Below are 24324 nucleotides of genomic sequence, written 5' to 3' on the forward strand. Positions count from 1 at the left end.
GGTGCTTTGACAGACAATGAGTAGATAAGGAGATTATGTAAGGGTCATGGAAATAGCTGCTGATGATCACATTAAGGACCTCGAATACCTACTAGCTTGTTTTTAATCAACAGTGAAAGAAAGTTTCAGTTTTTCGTTTCAGTTGAAAGAGTGGTTGAAAAACCAAGAGTCTCATTTCTCTCTTTTTGAAACAGAGAAGCATTCTTATATCCTGGAGTTTAATGGTTACAACACATTTAGTGTCACACATTTGAAATTTGTATTTTTATCTTGGGAAAAATATTTTGTTTTCTTTTGCTTTATTTTGCATGAAATTAAGAGACCTCTTTCCATTTTTAGATTTAGTTTCCATATCCAGTTTCAAATGGTCAATATGCAAAAATAAAAGCTCTCAGTAGTATGTGGCCAAGAGGCATGTACCGGTCAGTTATTTGTACCAAGGTAAAAAAAAGTTGATGGCAGCATCCAGATGTGGGAAGGCCACCATCTCTTCACAATTCAGTAACACATTTAGGAAGCAATTCACAGCATGTGGGTGAAGTAGCCAATAGTGTTTATTCTAGATTTTTCCTCTCTCTCTCTCCCTCTCTCTCTTTGTCTCTCTCTCTTTCTCTCTTTTTTCTCTCTCTCTCCCTCCAAGATTATATTACAGGAGAACCTCTCACCCTCTCAGTGTGTGTTCTCAAGGGTTTTCTTATGCTGCAGTGGTGTGGGGGCCACTCAATGTTGTTTTTCCTGTTGATGATGATGAATTATGTGCATAGTTTATGTTGCTTCTAAAAAAATAATTGACACCATTTTGGCACATATAGAGTTAATACCGCAGGGGGACCTAAGGAAAAAGTTTTCTTCTTTAAAAACTTGCAGCAGAGCCCAGTCTGCACAGATGCGTTTGTCTGTTTGCAGTTTGAGTGTTGAAAGGTTTATGGTCAAACTTTGACGCCCTGGCAAATATAAAGAAAGTAATCAAAGTGTCTGCCCATAAACCAGCTGGTACAGACTTTTTTTTTTTGGAAAGCGTACTTTGGCAGCTCAGCCACTCCTTTAGATGTGCAGCAGCTTGTCTTCACCTGCTCTCACAGCTTTCTCACAGATGAAACATAAAGATCAGCCTGTTTGAGGCTTTACTCTGTCTACTGGTGCATCAGTTTGCTTTTTCAGTGATTTGATTTATTTTCTTAATGAGCGAGCATCAGCAGACTTTTCAAATCCAGCTGCTGGCTTTTAAAGACCGAGACGGTTTTGAGAACAAATCTTAGTTTTTGAATGGAATACACTGAAGTGTGTTTTCTGTCATGGCAACAGAAAGACAAACAGCTTAACCATCATCTTTCAAACTTTAGTCCAGTTAATCTGCAGAACACCTAAACTTCCTTGTGTGACTTAAGTTTGAATGTTTATGTGAAATTCCTTGATGAAAATACGGACTTGAAAATCAAGTTAATTCACAAGAATGCTGCTTTCAGAGGCCTTATGAGTAGTTGCTGAACAAACAGGTTTTCTGTTGCTTTTTTCATGACCTGAAAAGGGGATTTGGTGCCACCATCTGTTGAGTTATTATCTATTATCTGGTTTGCTGCAGATAAGAGAGTGACATGCTTTGTATGAAATAGCAACACATTTTATCTTGCCACATAATCTCAGATAATTTCTTTCATTCTGAATTGGTTGAGGGGCAGCAATAGCTGGAGCTTGTCCATGAAATCATTTATCCAAAACTTGCAACTGACTGATGGTGATATCTGTGAAAACATAAATGGAAAAGACGCTCCATCTATGAAGGCTGCATAATTTTAATCCAATTCAAATCCCAGTTTGAGGCATTTACTGCTTGTTTTACTCTTTCTCTCTCTTCCCCTTTTACTTTTAAGCAACTGCGGAATAAAGATGAGAGTTGTCTTTAAAATGTGATTCAGTAATAATAGTAAACGACTGAGGATTAACGATTGTTTAGAGGTATTTTACTCCTTAAAATACCGCTTTCAACCATTTCTGTGCTTATTTTCAATAATAATTTCAATGGTAGTTAATTTGTTTGTCTCCTCCACCATGTTTTAGACTTTTAAGGGACAATTTACGTCATTTTGCACTCTCATCAGATAAACCAGAAAACTATTGATCTTTTGTTTTATTTCTGTTTAAAATACATTTTAAAATATAAGCTCTTTATTAAACATTTAGAAGTTTTTGACAAATATTTAAATAAAAACTTATTTCTGCACAGAGAGGTCAAATTTAGTTGAGTTTCTCTTGTCTGTTTATTCTTCATGTTTGAGCTAAAGTACATCAAAATTTCTGTTTTTCAGGCATAAACTCCGAGGTGAAGTACTCCATGCTGGCAGGAGACCGTGGGTTCTTCTCTCTGGATGAGTTCTCTGGAGTCCTGCGGCTGGAGCGACCTCTAACCTCTGACACCCCACCAACATTTGAGTTGAAGGTCAAAGCCACCGACCGTGGCCTGCCTCGCCACCTGTACTCTGTTGCCACGGTTACAGTGGATGTGGTTTCCCTGGACGACTATCAACCAGTGTTCCTGAGCTCGGAGTACACCGCCCAGCTTCCAGAGTCGTTGGTGGTCGGGTCTGAGGTGTTGAGCGTGTCGGTGCTCACCAGAGACGGGGGTGGTCCGGATCCCATCATGTACCGCATCATCTCAGGAAACGAGGATGGCCGCTTCCACCTAGACTCACAAACAGGTCAGAATGTTTGTTTTTTTTTGTCCACAGATTTAAAAACTGAATTAATTTTCTGAGGTGAATCTAAAAAATATGTATCTTCACTGGGTTGTGAGAACTGTTCTGTGTATGTATTCAAAATTTTCATAAACTTTCAAATGAAATACGATCTAAAAAAAAAACAACCTAAAATTAAAGTAAAAATGTAGAAGATATGATAAGGAACAAAAGGAATAAGTAGATTTGCCATTTCACAAAATAAACCAATTCATTTTAAAATACACATATTTCAGCTTTTTTTCACATAAATATCTCTAAACAGAACAATAGAAAAAAAATATGTGTAATTAAATGCAACAGAATCAGAAAGTTTCCGGTCTGTAAAACTCAAAGAGTATTTCATGAGTGGAACAATAGCGTATTTGTTACTGTGAGAACTTTCTTCCTTAGTGTATAAATATCTGAAATATGCTGTGGCCATGATGAATGGAGTGCCAGCAGTTCATTGTGTGGATAATTCATCTGCATTGTATTAGCACAACAAAGACAAACCAGGGAGCTGAAACTTTTGATCCAGAGAAAAAAGATTTTGATTTGATTTCCTTCAAGGTGGCTGGAGGCACCATCATTTTTTTATTTATATTTTTTTACTAAACTGTCAACGGAATATAGCAATTAGGACTTTTCTCAAATAAATTAATAAGTAACATTCCCCTGCGATGTCAACAGAGTGAAATGCTTTGGGGGGAAGTTATGAATGAGGTATGTAATGTAAAAGTCTGATGTATAATTAAAAGTCAGAAACATTCAAAGTTTTACTCAAACACGTCTGTTTTTTTTTTTTTCAAGGCTGTCTGAAAGACATCCTGCATTCACCCTTCTCATGTTTTAAATAGGAAGGACAAGCAAGCCTGACAGAAGAAAATACATTTGTTGAGACTCCTGAGAATGTAGAACTACCTCTTTGATATCTAAGTTGAAATATAGTTTAAGATTTCCGACTATTGAATTTAAAGCATCATGAATAAATTTTGTTTACAGGAAACATTGCAGAAAATGTTTACCCTTTGATGTGATGCTTTATGTAATTATTGCAGTTTGAAACATAGAAGGAATGAAGCCGTCATCTGTTGGCTTCACCAGTTAATCTCTTTCAAAACAATTGAGAGAAAACAAACAGATCTTTGCAGAGCCGAATGAGGTATATTCAGTATATGATATCTAACCTTTTAATTTAGAAGAACAAAAGTTAATATTTTGCAAAAAGTACATTTTTGACTTTGTTGAATAGTATGAATAATTTAAATACCGGCAAATCCCTAATTTTTTCTCTCTTTGTCTCATACTCACAACATTCCAAACATAGTGCAATTTCTACAGTTGTGGCCATATGTTTTGTTATTAAAAAAGGGACATAAATCCAAATTTTAACTACATTTTTGCTCTCTTACAGTTGCACACAAAAACAAAACAAGAAAAAATAGAAAAACAGTACATAAAAATGTATTTTATTTACTGTGATTCACATAACCCACAATCACAGAATAATTTTGTAACATGAGCTGGTTTACCAGGTTTCCAAATTATTAAAATCTAATCTAAAAACAAGCAGAGATCACACCAAGTCATTAGAATGTATCCAATTACAGAGCACACAGATGTTCAAACCCCTTTTTTCTGCAGATATTGTGAAATTGTTTATAGGCCTTATTGTCCACCTCTGTGGTTTACTCCTTTGTTACGTATTCAGCAATAATTCATTCTAATTAAAATGTTATATGTTACATAATAAATACTAAAATATTTTTCAATGGGACTCATTTGCCAGCATGCTGTAAACAAAACTGAGAGTCCCACGGAGCATTTTTCCATCATCCCCTGCAGTCTCTGCGCTCCTCCCAGATATTACTCCGTGTTACTTCCAGCTGTGAGCATGAATCTCCTGCTGTGAAAGGCATACAGGAACAGCAGCAGACGCTCAGACAGCCTGCATTTCCCCTGAATCTCCCAGGTGTTTTTAGATGTGAAAACAGTTAAGGACCTTAAAAATAACTGTAATATCTGCTGCTGAACTGATAAAACATCATTCAAAAGCATCACTGGTTGGTGAAGAATACATTAGATAATTTATATGGTTTTTGAATGAACTATGGATCCTTCGCTTGATAAGCAAGCATCTCCAAGTTGTCTTTAAAGGACATGGCTGTGGTCAGTAAATCTAACACTGGCTGTGGATCAGGAGGTGTTTTTCCAATATTAGACAGCAAGCAGTTTGTCTTGTCTGAAACAGGAGCCAGATGGATTGGGTCTAACCCTCATGGCAGCTTAATATTTCACTGAATCATCAGGAAAGATAAACTAATCATGTGACAAATAGGTGAGTTTATCTTCAAAAGCAGAGTAAGGGAGAAATAACTCAACAAAGTTCTGCGTGTCTGCAGTTTTCCAGAGGTAAATACTTCATTGTTTCAATTCAGCATGAAGAGCAAATGTTTCGTGCCTGAAAGTTGGATTGGGCTTTGATCAACCAACAAATTGTGAAAAAATTAAAGTACATTCAGTAAATTCATTAATAGGTTTAAAACAAATTGAAGGACTGTTTGACTAAAAAGAGGAGAATGTACCACATGTTCTTAGCTGTACTGAGAATTAAAAATCTAAATTAATATGAGGAAATATTATGCTCGCTGAATGAACCTAAATTTGTACTTTCTAATGTCTCCACTGTGCTGTTTTTACACCATCTTGCAAAAAGCGACTTAGCATTTGAAGTGTTTCACAATTTTAGCTGCCAATATCTTCCATGTGTTATTCTACTGGGTGATTTGGTGATAGTCCACCACTGAGAACTGTGAAGAACAGTGAAGTGAAAGGAAAATAAAGGCACACATCTACAGGTAAAAATCCCAGTGTGTGGTACGCATTAGCATTCAAGTCCTTTACTCTGGCACCACTGCACATAATTGAGTGCAGCCATTTGCCTTCAGAAGTGAACTGATTAGTAATGTAATCTCAGTATAGACGCAGCTGTTCTGTGAAGACTTCCGAGGTTTGTTAGAGAAAATTACAGAACAAAAAGCATCATGAAGACCAAAGAACACACCACAAAGGTTACAGAGGAAATGGTGAATCAGTTTAAAGCAGGCTTAGATTATAAAACAATATCCCGAGTTTTGTTTTATTGCGACACCTACACACTATCGCCACAGAAATAGGTAACAACTAGACAATCCTCAACAACTTAATCCTCAACTGTTTATGCCAGCACACGATTTTATCTGCAAATTAAAAAAAAAAAATGTAAGACAGATTTGTACTAATCTTTTTTGAGCTCTGTGTTCCAGTGAAAGCAAAGTAAGCTGACTTGGTTTTTATTGTTTGTAGCTAATAACAAATTAATACCCTGCAGCTTCTTACGGGTGTTAACAGCCTTTGCTGTAGCTTCTCAAAGCACTACTGTTTGTGTTCACAATAAATGTGTGAGAAGTAGAAGCGTAGAAGCTGACAATGACAAACAATCCTCACTCAGTTACTCTGTGGGAAGTCACTTCACGCTGTGTGGAATGAACTCAGACTGCTCGGAGCAAAAATGTGAAACAAGTCCACACTGATAGAAACCTGGCAGCAGGAAGAAAAAGCTGCTGCTGTATGTTTATATCAAAGGCTTACTACAGTGCAGGGTTATAACAGGCAATCAAAAACATTAGCATAATTACTGTACGTGCACAAACATCTCACGATAACGGTGAGAGGGATCCATGAAAACCCCAGAGACATGCTGTGAAACTGTGGCTTCCAGTCTGATCCCTAAAGCTCACTGGAAAAGAGAAAATGTTTAACACCGATGTGTTATCTGGTGGTTTGGCCCAGATGTGTAAAAACCTCATCCTTTCACTGAATCATTTATGGTCTTTCTCCACAGGCTACCAGTAAGCTGCCATTTCAAACAATAAACAAAAGTACAAATCTCCTTCTTTCACTTTGTGGGAAGTTTTAAAATAAAGACTTATTTTAAATTACGTCATAGAAGAGCAATTACCCCTGTTTGATGGTTGATAAATCACAGCTCAGCATTTAATAAAAAAATAAAATAAAAAAAAAAAACGCTCAAGGAACTGGAGATTAGTGCCACCTAATGGCCACTGGATCCTCAGCAGAAGGAAGATATAAAAAACTGCATATACCGTTTTACAGTTACCAACATGGGAGGCCACCAAGGCCGTGCTTTAAGTCCACTTCTGTTCTTGATACTCTTTTGATTCCAGTTCAGCCCTAACACCACTGTGGAATTTGCTGATATCAATCAACATCAAAAACTCTCTTACTCAAGATTGTTCTTATTTTAGGCACAGTTTTGTGAGTGATATGTGAAAAAGAAAGTCAGTCACAAGTTAATATATTCTCTACTATAAAGTAGAAAAGTGTGAAAGAAGAGCATGGATTTATTGTTAAACAGAGCTCTTGTGTGTTTGTTCTCTATGCAGAATTTGGTCTATAGAAAGTATTTTGTGCCATGTGTANATAAAAAAAAAAAAAAAAAAAAAAAAACGCTCAAGGAACTGGAGATTAGTGCCACCTAATGGCCACTGGATCCTCAGCAGAAGGAAGATATAAAAAACTGCATATACTGCTTTAAGTCCACTTCTGTTCTTGATACTCTTTTGATTCCAGTTCAGCCCTAACACCACTGTGGAATTTGCTGATATCCATTAACATCAAAACTCTGTGGCGTAAAGAAAACATTTAATCTCTATATAAAACCAGACAATGGACATCAGAAGAAAGAAGCAGGATAAACTACTTACCACCTGAGTTAAATAGGATACTGATGGAGAAAGTGGCAAGTTCTCCCTGCCCTAGACTCCATATCTCCAACCTGGAGCACACCAACCTCCTGCCCAGTAAAGAAGGAATAGTGTGTCTCAGTCTAAAAAGACTGAAAAGGTATAATATCTCCACAATGCCACTGTAAACCTTCTTCATTTCTGTTACTCAGTAGTTTCTAATGACAGGAATTGTAACTCACAAGACAGAAAAGCTTTAGGTAGGCTTACCTTTAAGACATCTTGATTCAACGATGTGGATCCAGGGCACTTAATGAAGAACATTTACCATCCTAAGTATAAACTTTTTAAGTGGTCATCATCCAGCAGGCGCTTGGATTTCATGCCAGCTACAACGAGAGGATGGGAAAAGGCTTCTTACCAGAAGCAGTGTCATTGGTCTGAGGACAGAGATAAAGTACTATGCACTCAATTTCTTTACAACAAACTTGATGATTTTACCTAGAGCAGGTAAATAAATAAAATTTTATTTAATTTATTTTATGTTGTTTTTTATGTTGTTGTTTTACAGTTTAGCACCTTGGAGTTGGTTTGTTTTTGTCATTTCACTGCTGTTGGTCTCTTACTCGAGATTGTTCTTATTTTAGGCACAGTTTTGTGAGTGATATGTGAAAAAGAAAGTCAGTCACAAGTTAATATATTCTCTACTATAAAGTAGAACAGTGTAAAAGAAGAATATTGATTTATTGTTAAACTGAGCACTTGTGTGTTTGTTCTCTATGCAGAATTTGGTCTATAGAAAGTATTTTGTGCCATGTGTAAATGATAAGGGACTAGGTTTGATTTTTCTATCTTGGTTTTGAAAGTTGATCTTTGTGTAGTCTTCTATTTGTAATTAAGTCATTTTTGTTTTAATTTAAAGTGATTTAGTTTGTTATTTGTTCAGTATTTCAACAGGTTTTTCATCTAGTAACCTCTTTCTCATCACTTTAGCTCAGAGCTGCACAATATATTCAGTCACAATCATCACTGAAATTACAATATGTACACAAATGCTAAGGACTGTGTGGATGAAGTATCTGGAAGGCTATTGTATTTCGGGTGGCATGCATTCAAACTGCTTGCCAGTAATATATTTGGCTCGATGGACACACTTTTACTGTCTCACTGAGTTAAGTGATTTCAAAGTAGTAGTCATTATTTCTATCGAATCAGCTTATATATATATATTTGATGTCACTGCTGTTGATCTCTTACACATATGAAAACAGATTTTCACTTCTTCCAATAATTTTTAGTTTAAGAATAAGAAGTGGAGGAACCCTGGGATAGTACAAATTAAAAACAAGCAGAGACCTCTCAGTGGGAATTCTGCAAAAAAAGAGAGAGATGTGTTTTATTGATACAAAAGGGAAAACAGAATCCCAGCCTGCATTTTCACAGTTGGATTGTAAATCGAAACAACAACGAATGAATAAATAACACGCCTTGGATCATTTTGACTAAAACTAGCTGCAGAAAATCCCTTTATCTCAGAAAAATCAATAAAATGAGACCCTCGTTCTTTGTATGGGCCACAAATAATTTACTCTCTGAAACATGGAGGTATTCGACTTTAGCAGAGTGGTGGATGGTTGTTTCGTGTTGTTGGAGCCTATTTTTGTTCTCTCTTAATAAGGTGTCTTTTGGCAGACTGGCTGGCAGCCCAAAACTGGGAGTGTGTTTCACCCACACTCTGCTAGATATGACGAGCTGCAGCAGGTAGGTACGCTCCGGCTCTGTGTGGGATAAGATGCCCACAATGAGACGTTCTGTTGCTTCACACTTGCTCAGTGTAACAAAAACAAAAAAAGGTAATAACCTCCACAGTTGTAGCATGTCCCATCTCCAAACACTGAAACCACTGTGAGTTTGTGTGATCTCACTAAAAGTTAAACAGAGTTAAGTTTTTTTGTTTACATCTGTGGTTTGGACTGTAATGAGTGGATCAGGATGTGCTGGAGTTAGAGCTGCGGGCTGTAATTTATTTTTTTCTGTATGGTTTTGGATTACGGGTCTTTATTGGTACTGCTCCAAGAAAGGCAAACATGTTTTGGTTATTTTCTGAAGATGAGAGGTGTATTTTTTTGCCAAGGATGTTTCATATTCTCTGTCATAGCCATTAACAGCATATTGGTTGAAAGGAAAAAATAAGATGTTTTAACTGAACAGAAATACTAAAATCTAAAACTAATAAGGAATTTAGGAGTTTGTTGTGTGCTAAGACTTTATCCTTCAAATTACAATCTCATTATATCCACTAGATGTTCTTGTCTGTGATGTTAGTTTGATAGTTTGTGTTGCAAAAAACCCCACTAGCACTTTCTGCTAATGAAGGAAGTCAGTTGCCAGTTCAGAAATGTAAAATATTGTTCCAGGTTTGATCTCTGAAAATACAATTTTATTACTAACATAGCTACCAATGTTTAAAATTTGTATTGTCTTTTATGTCAAAGTTATTGTGTAAAGTATTTTAAATTATGTCTTTTAAAAGTGTAATAGCCATAGAAACATTTTAATTGAACTTTTCTGTGTAAATTAATTAGATTTCATCAAGGATGTTGCCATAAAACTATCTATCCTCTTTCTGTGAGCTTTTAATAGCGACCAATTAAACATTAGTCATTATTAGAAACTAAAAAACTAAGACAGCAATCAGCACATAGACTGCTCATTGACAATGTAAGGATGGTTTGCTCTTGTTCTCTTAGCAACAAAAACATATTTTCTCCTTTTGTCTCAGACAAAACATTTATATTGAGCAAATATTCAGCAGGTCAGATGCAAAAAGGCTTCAAACTGTCAGTGGTAAAGATGCTGACTCTTTAACAAACCAAACACACTGGTCACATCTTAACTGCTTTAGCTGTTTCCATAAACTGATGTTGGGCTTCACATGAGGATGACAGCAAACACACAGACAGCAGGCATTTATGGGGAGATTTATGTCTCCTTAAAGGTTAAACTAACATCTTTACTGAGCTCAGATGTACCACATGATACCACACACACGATGTGTTTCACTTATGGAAAATATCACCGTCCAAACCACATTCCCCTCACGACGAGAACACTCGTTTAAAGATGATAAAATGCCTGTCACTCCATATAATATTGACTCTGCATTTCAGCCTCATGTGTAGTCAGGCAGAGCATGGTTTACATAGGAGGTTGTGATGACAGTTCAGATGTGCAACACAAAGGAAATGCTTGGGAAACAGATAAAATGAAAGTCACTGAGATATCTGAAGATGTAAAATAAATTGATGTCTTCATAACTTTATGCAGCAGTTCTCATGTGAGTATTGTGCAATGTATAGCAAGTAAACCTCCAGTTCAAATTAGTCTTTATATTGCAGTAAAATTAATGATTTCTATCCTGAATGTATTCCTATCACTTGTAGAAAAGGCATCACAGAGGTCTTTAGCTGTTTAAAGTTTTAATATATAAATAGGAGAACTCACTGAATACTCTAAAAAAAACATAAATGAAAACATTTTTTTGAAAATACAATAGCACCAGACTACACTTTCTTGTGCTGTTGTGGTAACAATGACAGTATTAACATAAAAAAAAAAAGATCCTGAGATCGTCTAAAGTAGAGGTAGACTAAAGATTGAAAGTTTTCTTCTCTGCACTGTTTACTTTGTCCTCCCAGTTGTTCACTTTTTGAGCCTGCACTTTAAAAGTTTCATTGCATCACATTAAGGGAAAAGCCGAACATATGTGGGAAACCCTTAAGCACTTCTTTGTTCTTATGATAGCAGTCAGGTGTGAACTGCGGTCATCAAGGGTGCAAGACAGCTCTCTGTCAGTCCATCAAGCAGACATCAGATTTTTGTTCTGCTGTTCAAAGTGACTGATATCAAACTTAGTGTTTATGTCGTCATCTTACAGGCCTTCTCACCCTCATGGCTCCGCTGGACTTCGAGGTGTCCCGAGAGTACTACCTGTCCGTGGAGGGAAGTCGTGGAAAGTCTTCCCTCAGTGACATCACAACGGTTATCATCAATGTGACGGACATGAACGACAACGCACCAGTGTTCAGACAGGGCGATTACAGCGCTGAGATACTGGAGGATCTGACACCCGGAAGTCTGGTTATGAAAGTAAGGAATAAATACAATATATTGCAAAGTAATTAAACTGGAGAAACATAATTTGTCTTTATACATATGTGCTTTATCACTAAATTTAACAAGCTTTCTTCATACTATGTTAAATTGAAGGCATTTTAAAACCATTATTTTTACATTTCTAATCTATCTTTTATCATTTATAGACAAAATCCTTGACTTACATGAAAAAAATCTAATGCTTTCTTAAGGTACACAGTGAACTTCATGAAGATTTGAAGCACTGAAATCATTGTTTTCAGTCAAAGCTTATTATATGTACATTTTTACAATTTAGCAATAGATAATGTAATTCAAAAAAATTATTATAATTCCTTAAACACACAAGAAAACCTTGTTAAAATTTAAAAAAAGACGCGGAAGGTGAAAGACAAAATAAATTAATGTACAAAGACCTCATATGTTTTTGACTGAAGCGTGTAGAAAACCAGGTTGCACAATGAAAAGTTAATGAAGCAAAGCTTTGATCATTTATGACATATATACACACACAAAACTGATAATTGTGAGCCAAATAAAACATTTCATCCGGTAATGTTTAATTGCAGTGCAAGCAGATGTGATCTCACACAAATACACAACATGACAGGAGGTGACGAATGAGTCGAGCAGAGAGTCCTGACAACAGTTCGAACTTATGTATTGATCAGGGATTCAGGTGAGAAAGGTGCAGAAACCAGATTAAGCCACATGTCAGACGTCTCATCAGGGCGGCAGCAGATAATATGGCAATAACACAACTCAGCGACTCACTGGTTACAACGCTGTCATCTAACAGGCCAACGTTTTTGTCTGATGGCCAGCTGTTTCAGTTGTTTAATTCAGTGGTCTCCAATCCCCGGTCCGTTGACCGGTACCGGTCCGTGGACCAATTGGTACCGGGCCGCGCAAGAAATAATTAAATATTTCAGTTTTATGTTTTATTTGAGTCTGGAGGATCTTTTATTTTGAAAATCCTTTAACCGGATTCTCTCGGTTACTTGAGCGCCAACGCTGAGCCCACAAGCAGCAAAATGAGTAAAAAACAGATCAGGTCTCTTTGGAAAGTTTCTTTGCAAAGTGGAAAAGGCCCAGAGAAGAGACAGGAGGATGGATTTATCCCGGACCGGTAGGTGAGTCCCACATTACAAGCCGCTCTGAGTAACATGTGGCGACCGGCTGCTAATGAGGCAATGAAGCTTCAAACTGCTTCGCCACGTAGAGACCCAGCAGGCTGTGGATATAAGCAACACTTCGGGTGTCATTGTCTTCCATCACTCCCAGATGGGACCGTCTCGTTGAAGAGAAACAAGCTCAGGGTTCCCGTTAGTCATTATCGTGAGTTAAAATTTTCACGAAAGTAAAATGTTCGTTTTTGTGTCACATCTGTATCTTATTTTGAAGGGATATATAAGTGTTACCATAGCGACCAGAGTCAGAGCGTTTGGGCAGCGGTTGAGAGGAGATGAGTAGAGCTTGTGAGTCTTAACTCTGGTTTAGACGGCAAGATTTAAGGATTGTCGGCCGATTCTCCAAACCTCTGTGACCAGAGAGCTGATAAAAGTCCAACAGGTTCAATCGGTTCGTGTTCAGCCACAAGGCAGGAGCAACAAACCACACGAACCGATTCCAGTCACGAACATTGCGATTTCAGAAGAAAATCCACAATACCCCCAACATAGCATACGGCAATTTAGAAAAACCAAACACGGATGACGATGTAGAAACAATAGTGATAGTTTGTGGAGTCATTTTAAGAGATAAAAGAAACAAAAAGAAAAGGCGGTGGATGAAAGACAGCGGGACCAGCCGCTCTGTTTGCTGCACTATGATTTGCAGGTGACTATGTTTTTTCATAGTTAACATTTTTAACTGAATAAACGTAAACATACATAATAATGGCCTTTACATATAATAATAAACATTTCCACATATCATCTCTGATATCCACCGGACTCTCAGTTGCGTGATATGTCAGCTGTTTGGGATTCCCCTCTGTTCTTACGTCACCGCACTTTCTGATTGGCTACCTGTCACATTCAGCAGGTTGTATTCTCATTCCCAGTCAGGGTAAACCCCACAGGCTGCGATAAAAGGGCCAAGACAACCCAAGTTGGGTATTTTCAGGATTTAGCGGGAACACTTTATCTGACGGTTCACCCCCCCAAACCACCCGGGGCCGCAGCAAAATTTCCAAGTCTTGACCAGTCCGCAGTAATAAAAATGTTGGGGACCACTGGTTTAATTAACTACAGAAAGTTGGATTAAATTTTTTAAGTGAACTAAATTCAGAGAGAAACTGAAGGGTGAAACTAAGTCTTCATCTTCTGGGTCTGTTTTATGACCAAACATTTTTTCAAGATATTTTTCGGGGATTAATAGAATCTAGAAGAGAAATTACATTAAAGGAAAACTTGCATCTAATTTATTTAAAATAAACTCCAACAAAAGCAACTTCCATTAAAGTGTGGGTCATTATAGAACATATAAAGGACTGAAACAATCAACCACGTTGGTCAAAAGGTTGGTAGGTAATGCTTTGAAGCTTGAACAAAATCCTAACAAAACATGTTTAAGTCTTTCATTAAGTAGCAAAATATTAATAATTAAAGTCAATTGGATTTAATGGTTTGCAACAAAGCAATCGAATGTATCAGCTTATAGAATCCATCATGTGCACCCTATACTGATTGTTCCTGTAAATGTTTTCAGCAGTGAATACAAAAAAATCAGATCGACAAAATCTTAAATGTTATGCTTTAGGTGTGACGTACTGTAGAAAATATGATACAAGTGATGGATTTTAGTTTTCTTGTTTTTATTTCTCTAAGACATGGAAAAAAGCTTGTGCCTGCCATCACAAAGAAAATATATAAATAATATATAATAATATAAAAAAAAATTTAAAAAAACATTTGCTTTGACTGTGATGTTTATTATGTATTCTTTCATTCCTATCAGGTAACGGCTTCAGACCTGGATGGTCCAATCAATAATCTGCTTCGGTACTCAATCGTTAGTGGAGATCTGCAGCAGCAGTTCTCCATCCACCCTCGCAGCGGTGAAATTTCTGTCCGCACAGCCCTGGACAGAGAAGAGGTCAGCGTGTGTGAAATACAAAAAAAAAAGAAAAACATTGAATAATGTGAAAACAAAAAGTGTTTTGTTAAACCCTGATTTCTGCTTTGCAGATCCCTCATTACTCTCTGACGGTGCAGGCAGCAGACGAGGGCAGGCCCCCTCTGTCATCGGCGGTCCTCGTCACCATCACTGTCATGGATGTCAACGACAACCCACCGGTCTTCTCTCAGGTCAACCACAATCTAGTGCTGCAGGTACGACAACCTGAACGTTTTGTGTTAAGCTTATTCACAGAAAGCAGGCAGACATTTTTGGTGGAACATGGCTTATTTGATGTTTATCCAGCTAATTGCTGAATCCTGAAAGATATGTCTGTGCAGATATTCCATCATCCATGTCATAGTAATCCACATGCTTTCAAAAACAGTTTCCAAATTTTTTGTGTGTGTGTTGTTTTCGGCGTGGGCCACCACATATTGGCTGCTGTACATTTTGTCCAAATGATGCATCCACTTTGCTGCTGGCATGAAAGAACAAGTTCTTCCTACGCTTTGCATTCAGCGCTCCCCTACAAAAGGATTGTTTTGAGAAGTAATGAATGCTTTAGAGAAGTATAAGGGCTTGAAATAAAAAAGACACAAAAATATTATGCACATTAAGTTGATGCAAATCATCTTAACTCATTAAGTCACCAATGACCTTGATTTCTGCTGTCCTGTTTTAGTGTTTTAGATGTACCTTTTCCAGGCCTGAAAAGGAAAGAGAAATAAGTCATTTTTTTTAAGCAGCTTGTCTTTCATGTACTTTTTTTTTTTTTTATTTGACCCTTTCAGGAACCATATGCACGTTTGAACAGGTTTTGCCACTGTGTTTTGATTCGTTGCAGCCACTGTTTTGTGCACAGAGATCTTTCACGTCTGTCGCTTAAAAAAACAAAAAATGGCTGCACACCCTGCTGCACACACAAAGCACAGCTTTGACAAACTGTCATGAACCAATACATCAGGAGACAAATAAAGAATTCCAGCAAGAACACACAGGAATAAGCCGCCGCCTCCTACAAAAAAAAGAAAAAAAAAATATATATATATATATATAAACACCAGTGTCCTGAAGACCAACAGTTGCATTCATGTGTGATATTTGACGACTCTGTGTAAAAAAAGGCACAATGGGAATATGAGGATGAGCAAAAAATGCAATGCCTCCCGCAAAGTGCCTCATGCTGTGGTCACTTTGTTTACACGGAGAAAAAGGGGCAGACAGTATTCCCAAATATTCCCTGACATGCTTACATAGAGATACCATAGCCAGTGATAATTAAAGAGAAATTACAAATGACTTATTTTGTTTATTTTGGATCATTGACTTGATCCAAAACAAGAGCACACAGATTTGTTTCTGGACTTTGAATTCAAACATCAGCGGGATCAGCTATCATGATTGTCACTGTGTTCAACCTTTTTGCTTTAAACCTTTTATTACACAGCCACGTCTGCTGAGGTGGAAAAAACTTTTAACGGGCAATTTACCTACACCTTAGCTCCTGGGAACGCATGTATTTCACAATGTGTCAGTTTTCCACATGGCTGTGTATGTTTGTTTATAAATCTGCTCCTGGCTAGCTGTGGTTTTTGCTCATTGACAGTGTTTTATCTGCCAGCTCTTCATCACTTTGACTGCTGCAGGTTTGCCAGCTCTCTTCACACCATCCAGCCACGGGAAAGCTTGGTCGTGAGACCAAACTTTGCCAAATGTCGTCTGTGGATGAATCCAAAGTCTTTGAAATGCTCTCATGTGCTAACGCCAGCTCCGCCTGATGAAGGCGCTCTGATTGCAGTGAGCAGATGGATGCGGCTGCAGACGGTCTGAGGAGTTGTTAATTTTTACAGCCAGGTGCTGCAGATCGACAGCGGCCTGGGTTTCCTTTTTGGCAGTTAATTACAGTCTTTGTTTGACTATTTGTCACCTTCAGACGTCTGCTTTTACGAGAGGCACATCTGTGTGGGGAAGTGAAGCTGCCACTATAGGCTGGAGTTGAGTTTGAAATCTTCACTAAAGCCAGTAGTTTGACAAGTGATTCATTTTGGTTCCCAGAACCCCACAGAGGAAGCCACAGAAGATATAAAGCAAGAGAAATTCTACATTGCTGAGGAAGATTGTCTCCACTGAGCAGTGAAAACAATCTGAAGACCTTCAAATATACCAGGATTAAATTGTTCTGCTTAGAGCCTATTTGCAGATTCAGCCGAGTCGGGTAAATTCTGGACTATGGTTTACTAAAAACCCAATGGAATTTTACGTCTTTTTGCATAAACCACTTTCTCTGTATCAGCGTGCATTCCTTGTTCTGAATAATTTCCTAGAGAGTAACTTTTGCAGACAAACATTTTGTTCAATTACAGTCTGATTTTAACTTCAGTGAAGCCCCGGGATTTTGGATGAATATTTATTTATTTTTTTTAACTTCAGGTCCTTAATGGACCATCCTGAAGTAAAAGTATTTAAATGTAGGCCAAAATAAAAGCTGTTTGAATTTTTCTCAGCTTGAGTGAAAAAAGAGGGGGGAGGAATAAGAAACATTTTCAGTACAATAAATACCTTAAAGTTTTTTGTTCTTTCATGTTCTACTTATTGGTCATGAACTATTATTTTATAGCAGCTTGTACCAGAATGGTAAGCACATGCCTTTTTGTAAAATAATTTAGATCTTATGAAAACCTCAGTCTGATTCACCTCTAACTTTTTCAAACTATTTTAAAAATAACATCTTACTATTTGTCGGATCAGTAAAGTGCATCTTCACATTTACCTTTAAAATGTTCTTTATTTCAAGACTCACTTTGTCAAATGATAGTGGAGTTGTCTGCAAGTTGCAGATCAGGGGCCCTGGCACTCATCTGTAGGTGAGCCTAGTATTAAGGTACAGAATGGACTAGGTGACATTTTTAATCTGCTGCACCTACTGAGACGCCTACAAAGAAGTTTAGGATCAAGTACATTAGAGAAGCGATGATGGTTGGATATCTGTTCCTGGGGATTCAAGATTGGTCTGGATGTAAACATGATATTAAAGGCTTACCTGTGGTCTTTGAATGAAATTCACCTATCTGTGTTTCTCTAATCCTACATAGGAACACAAAAGCCTTCTGCATTTTATGTGGATCTGTTTGGTCTATAAGCAAATTGTAGCAGGTGTGGTCATATAGGTAATAAAATGTGTTACTCCGCTGCTTCATAAAACCACAAATATGCAGACAGAGGAAAGGCTCAAACTGCTTGACACTTTGTTTTATCTTAAGTTAATTAGGCTTTTGTGTCAACATTGTAACTCTTGTGTTCAGCAAAGCCTGAGGTACAAGACCAGCTTTCAACATTTACAACACATTCAACCGTTTTGGTCACAGTCTGCTGCAGCTTTCTTTTAACAGACCTGACTCATAAGTGACGCATGCTTTAATTTAAATTGCTAACACAGCACATGGGTTGGTGCATGTGTTAGCCCAATAATTCCACATTTTGTGTTCCTTTCCTGCCATCCATCTCCGGCAGAGTGCTGTTCTGAGACTGATAGCTTTGTTTTGTAAGGGGCCACTGGTTTCTAATAGCATTAGGACACAATGAAAAGAAGCTCCAACTGAATATGTAATTCATCACAGCAAACACGTTTTGATCTCTTTCAGTTAAGCTTGGCATCTTTTGTGAAGTACAACATATTAAATTCAATTGAAAAGGCAAACTTGTTATTAAAATGAAACCCATAAACTTTTTTAATTTGGTCAAGTTTTTCATAAATTGTTATAAATGCACTGTTGATTTTCAATACACACTTTTGGAAGATGAATGAAAATCTGAAATAAAAAATAATTTTTTTATAGGAGGGCGAGTCCATCGGCAGCAGCATCCTTCAGCTTGTTGTGACGGATAAAGACACTCCAAAGAACGGCCCGCCTTTCTCCTTCCACATCCTCAGTGGCAACAGTGACCGCCGTTTCCATGTCGACCAGGGTGGTCTGTTGTCTCTCTCTGCACCTCTCAGGAAGAAGAACAAACCCTACCATCAGCTGAAGATCCAGGTAAGAAGGGCCACTACATTTCTGTTTTTCCTCTTCCACTTCTGTCTGTTGCCTCTCTTTCCACTAAGCTGCTTTCTCCCTCTTTACCCAGTGGACTGGAAACAAATACACTGCAATTTCTGTCAAAGTCTTCATGTCACTTCTGACATTGAAATTTCTGTTTTCACATTGTCAGTAAAACCACAAAAAAAGAAGAAATTGTGATCCTACTGTTTAAATCTGCTGAGTTTACCTTGTAGCCTCAGCTGCTGTCAGAAAATTAAAAGTTTGCTCTGGGAAACCTTAAAGCTATAACATAACTTAAAAATCTGTTTTTGACTTATTTGTTGAAAGCATCACATTGCCGTGACAGTATTTTTTGAGACAGATAATCTGTGACAAAAACTATTCCGATCTGCAAAAATGCATCACTCTCAGTCAAAACCAACCGATCAGAGCCAGGAAGAAGATCTTAGTGCTGTTAATCAACTTTGTGTAAATTTTGCTAATGGTGGAGAAACAACTCATTGTTACAGAAAAGCTCTTCCGCCTGTAACTGGTGGCCTTGCTAACGAGCCTGAGCTAACAGGCTCTGCTGTTGGGAACAAGCTGTAGCACAGCAGAGAACAAGGAGGAAAGTGTGAGCAGCGCATACACAAGAATGATTGAGAATGCAAAGACCCTCCTCCTGTTTCTGATTGGTTGTGTCTGACCAACAAGTGCATTTCTGAAGTTGATACTGGAAGTACTGGGTAAATAATTTTTTTCACAAATTATCTGTCTTATACAGTCACGACAGTGACATTTTTAACAAATATTTAAAAAACAATTTTTTCCTAAAAGTTACATACTGTTGCTGGAAAAACAAACATCTTCCATCTGTATTCAATGACCTAATTTGTGTTCATTAAATCAAATAAACTGACTTGATTAGAAATATGAAAATGTGGCAAATGTTTAATTAAAATTTAAAATTTAATTAAAATTTTAAAATTAAAATTTTGTTTCTGTTAATTCTGGCAATCTTATCTTGCAGTGAATGAAAGGTTTCCTTAAACACTTCTTTTGCATAAATTACAGCACCAATACAGTGTGACATTAAGGCGATCATCCTGTGGTTCTGCTGAAGAAGTCCAGGTTGCTTGGATAGCAGTGTTTGTAGTGTTGTGTTTGATCAAGCCTTGAGTGTCTTTTAGAAACTCCACAGTTTCTCTGGATTAAGATCAGACCATTTGGCATTTCAACCCCAGTGTTATTGTGGTCTTTAAACAAGATGGTGGTAATGTTGTGAGTGTGGGAAGGTACCAAATTCTCCTGGAAAATGATATCAGCATTTCTGCCAACGATGTCAGGAAAAGGACAAATGAAGTGTTCCAGGAAGCTGGGCTGACTTTGACCTGAATATGAAGGCCAATACCAGGAAATGACTTGATTCCCCAAATCATCACTGACTGAAAATTCACACTGAACCCTTAAGCATCTTTGATTCTGCGCCTCTCAGCTCTTCATCCTGACTCTGGGGCCTTGATTTCCAGTTACTCATTTCATCTTAAAAAAGGACTTTGGACCACTAAGCAACAGTCCTGTCCATTTTCCCCTAAGCCTAAAGTAAATGCTTTTAATTCAGGAGCGACATAACAAGGAATGCAACAGATGTAGCTCATGTCCTGGATATATTTATGTGTGGTGACTCATGCAGCACAGACTCCAGCTGCAGCTCATGCCTCGTGAATTTCCTCAAAACTCTTGAAAGAGCTTCGCTCTACAATCCTCTTAAGGCTGTGGTTATCCCCTTTGCTGTTTCTTCATCTCTTTTCTGACACTTTCACCCCCCTTCCACATGCAGAAATTTTATTTGCTTAGATAAAACAGCTTGAGAGCAGTCAGTTTCTTTAGACATACTCTTTTGTGGGTTTCTAGTTTGTGAAAGGTATCAGTGAGTGTCTGCTGGACAGCTGTCAAGTCAGGAGATTTCCCTATGATTGAGTAGCCCTTGTTTTGTGCTCAATTTTGCTAAGAAATTGAATTTTGAACATGTGAAACATATGTGTTTTTAGTTGATTTTAACTCCCTATTTGAATTGCTAAAATGGAATTAGTTCCTGTAATATAATGTAATGATTATTTTAAAAACTTTGAAATACTTCAGACTTAAGTCATTTTCATGCAAGAGTTTAGTTTTTAGTGACGTATTCGTTTGAGGAAAGACAAATTAATAAACAAAATCAGTTTAGCAGGAAAACAATATCTGTTAAAAGTGCCATACTTTAAAAAAATGCAATTGTGTGAAGGAAAGGGTGAAACCATTGCATTTTTTTTATTCAGGTAACAGACAGTGGTCACCCTCCGCTGTCTTCTATCTGTGTGATCAACATCAACGTCACTGAGCAGAGCAAGTATCCTCCCACCGTTGTCCCCCTCGAGGTCTTCATTACTACCACTGGAGGGCTATTTGCAAATCGGGTCATCGGCAAACTCCACGCGTCGGATCAGGACCTGCAGGACATCTTGACCTACAAGATGGTTTCACAAAAGCCAGAGGGCCAAAGGTTCTCCGTGGACCTGACTGACGGTAAAATCTGGGCGGATGAAAACCTGGAGGTGGGCTCGTATTCGCTGAACATCAGCGTGAGCGACGGGAAGTTTACTGTCTGGGCAGAGGTCAAAGTTCACATGTGGGCAGCCAATCAGAGAGTGCTGGACTCTGGCCTGACGCTGCAGCTGGTCGGGATGTCACCCGAGGAGTTCCTGGGAGATCACTGGAGAGGCCTCCAGCGCAAAATGGCGCAGTCTCTTAGCCTTCCCAAACAAGAGCTCTATCTGGCCAGCCTGCAGCAGCTGCCTGACACCAAGGCCCTGGAGGTGCTGCTGGTCCGCAGGCCTGAGGGAGGACTCGTTCAGTCGTTGTCAGGGAGCAAACTCGAAGGTGAGCTGTCAGCACAATTACTTCTTTATAAGGCTACATTCACACAGCAAGTCTTTAATTCATACTACTAGTTAAACCCAGCTGCAAAGAGACTTGTGCATGGTTTACATCCTTAAAGTGACCAGCATGCACAGAATGGGCAGAACTTTGACATCACTGTTTACAGTAATAATAACGGATCGAACCGTTTATGGATCAATTTTAAGGTTTATTCCTCAATAGGAGTCGATAGTATTGTCATGAGATTGCAACAAGAAAAAGTCAGCTAATAAAATGAAAGCACAACTAATAGCAAAGGCTCTGTGTGGATGTGTAGTCAGAGTCAGGAGTGGTGGGATTGTGATGTGATGCCCTTCAGTGACACAGATGTCTTTCATAATTTTTTAATCATAAACTTCAGCCATTGTTTACATCCTAACTTATCAAGTCAGGTGCAGAATTATGATACATTTCCCTCGTTAATGACATAAAAGCCAGATAAACGACGACGTGACCATTCAGACTGCTGACATTGTGTAAACAATTGGATACACATCTGAATTAGTAACACATATGGAAGTGTTTTTTGGGGTTAAAAAGATTGGAATTGGCCCGTTAGACGGCTGCGAATGGGCAAAATAAAGGCAGATTTGGATCGCATTTGCCTGCTGAGTGAACATAGCCTAACACCTGTGATCATGGCAGTGCGTACTGTCTGAATGTGAACACTTTGATTTAGGTGTCTTAGCAGAGATGGAGGACTCCCTGGGCCTCAAAATTCCCAAGGTGAGCCATGACGGATGTGTGGAAGCCAGCTGTCTGGCGAGAGGCTGCAGGAACGCCGTGCTGCTGTCAGGAGCGAAGCTGAGCCATTTCACCACAGCCAGAGCTGGTTACATCACACCGCAGCACACCTGGGAGAGCGTCTGCTCCTGTAACGGTACGTCACTCTGTCTCTCTGTCAGTGTGTGTCTGAGCTTCAGAGAGACAGCCATCAGAGATGGTGCTGATGTGAGATCGTGTGAACCGCAGAGAAAGTTGTGGTTCTGGAATGGAAACGTTAAGTTTGCTAACACAAACTATTCAGAGCGTCTATCGCTCTGAATATCTGGGTGTGCAACCCCAAAGTTCATATAAACTTTTATAGTCGTTCCAGTTTAAAACAGTGGAAACATACATAACAGAATGAGCTCTACATGAGCTTCAGCAATTTCATGTAGCACAGAGTTTTTAGCTTCAGACTCATCCAAATGTGATGGAGAAAATGGAGCAGAGAAAAAAAATACTTTCATTATTTTGCTTTCATTAAACAACATGTTTAAAAGATTTTTTTTTAAAGCAAGTAATTATATGATCAGTAACTAGAACTGCAGGAAAATAAAACTGAGAGTTGCTCAGTCTCTGGTATGAAAAAATCAGAGATTTTATTTGTAAGCCATATTACTCAGCGCTATGTTAACATTAGTTTAAAAAGTGATGAAAAAACATAACATAACATAACATAACAAGCCTGTTGATTTTAGGCTTAGTAAACTGAAAAGCACACAGACATTTTGCAGGACTTCTCATCTCTGAACATAATTTACAGACAGCCAGATCCATCCCCATCCCTCCAAAAGATGTTTAATTTAAGTGGTCCCTTGTTTGACCTGATTAGGTCCGTATTGGGATTATACTCACCGTACTGCTGTGTCAGATAGATTCCCTGCCAGCCTCTTTGGCTGTCACACTGAGCTGTAACAAGTTTAAAGGTTTGACAGCTTCATTTGCTGATAAATGTATTGTATTTGGTGATAAAACAATGGGAAACAAATATTAGAGTGAGACAGAGGTAATGGAGAGAGAGAGATTGTTTCGTTATCAGAAAATTGAGCCAAGATATTGTCCTCACATCCACACACAAACACACACACAAAAGGCTGCTGTGTCAGTGCTGGTTTATTTTGATGAAATGCTGGCAGAAATCTCTCCTCTGCACCCTGCCAACACTTTCCTGCCAGAGTAAAGCGCTCTGTTGACACAGAATCTAACAGCCTGCGCTGTGCTTCTATTATACACACACTCAGACACCAATAAAGTGTGAGTGTGGCTCACAAGAGCCATAGACGCGAAGCTTGGATGCTAACCACTTCTTTCAATTTGATGGCTGCTGCAAAACCTCAGCAACCGCTGCCCTACATGATCCTTTCCCTATGTACAGAATAGTTGAAACTTGATGTTGATATGCACTGTATACAAAGACAATTTTTACTCACTGCCTGGCATTGAATTAGACTATATTTTTTTGTTTTAAGTCAAATAGGATTACTGCAGTTATGTTTTCACTGTGCATATCAGGCCAAAAGGTATATTTAATATTACAATTGGCGCCTAAAAGAGCTTCTAGAGGGGTCTCAAGTATTTAGATTTCAGCAGTTTGTTGTGGTTGGTTGTAGTCGCTAACCCTAGCAAATACAGGGCTCCAGTATTGGAGCCTGATCCAGTGTTGTTCTTTTAGCTTGTGAAACATTGGTGTATTTAAGTGTGCTGTACTGGTGCAGAGTTATCTAATCATTTCATTATCCACTACCTTTATGTCTGTGTTTAAAAAAAATAAGTCGATTCAGCACAGTTTTTCTGTATGGCATCAGTATTGACTGATACTAAACCTCAAATACCTGTATTGGAATC

At 38.2% G+C, this 24324-nt stretch overlaps 1 protein-coding gene across 1 annotated transcript in view; it reads left to right on the plus strand.

Annotated features, from left to right (window-relative positions):
- fat2 (FAT atypical cadherin 2) overlaps positions 1 to 24324 on the plus strand; it is a 96456-nt gene that overhangs the window by 54089 nt on the left and 18043 nt on the right. Inside the window, exons 16-22 of the mRNA XM_007555038.2 lie at positions 2307 to 2696; positions 11397 to 11608; positions 14576 to 14713; positions 14806 to 14949; positions 18574 to 18771; positions 21075 to 21675; positions 22394 to 22594. Coding sequence (XP_007555100.1) covers positions 2307 to 2696; positions 11397 to 11608; positions 14576 to 14713; positions 14806 to 14949; positions 18574 to 18771; positions 21075 to 21675; positions 22394 to 22594 — 1884 coding nt within the window. The remainder of the gene's footprint in view (positions 1 to 2306; positions 2697 to 11396; positions 11609 to 14575; positions 14714 to 14805; positions 14950 to 18573; positions 18772 to 21074; positions 21676 to 22393; positions 22595 to 24324) is intronic.

This window comes from Poecilia formosa, unplaced genomic scaffold, assembly GCF_000485575.1.
Source record: "Poecilia formosa unplaced genomic scaffold, Poecilia_formosa-5.1.2 Scaffold68, whole genome shotgun sequence".
NCBI lineage: Eukaryota > Metazoa > Chordata > Actinopteri > Cyprinodontiformes > Poeciliidae > Poecilia > Poecilia formosa.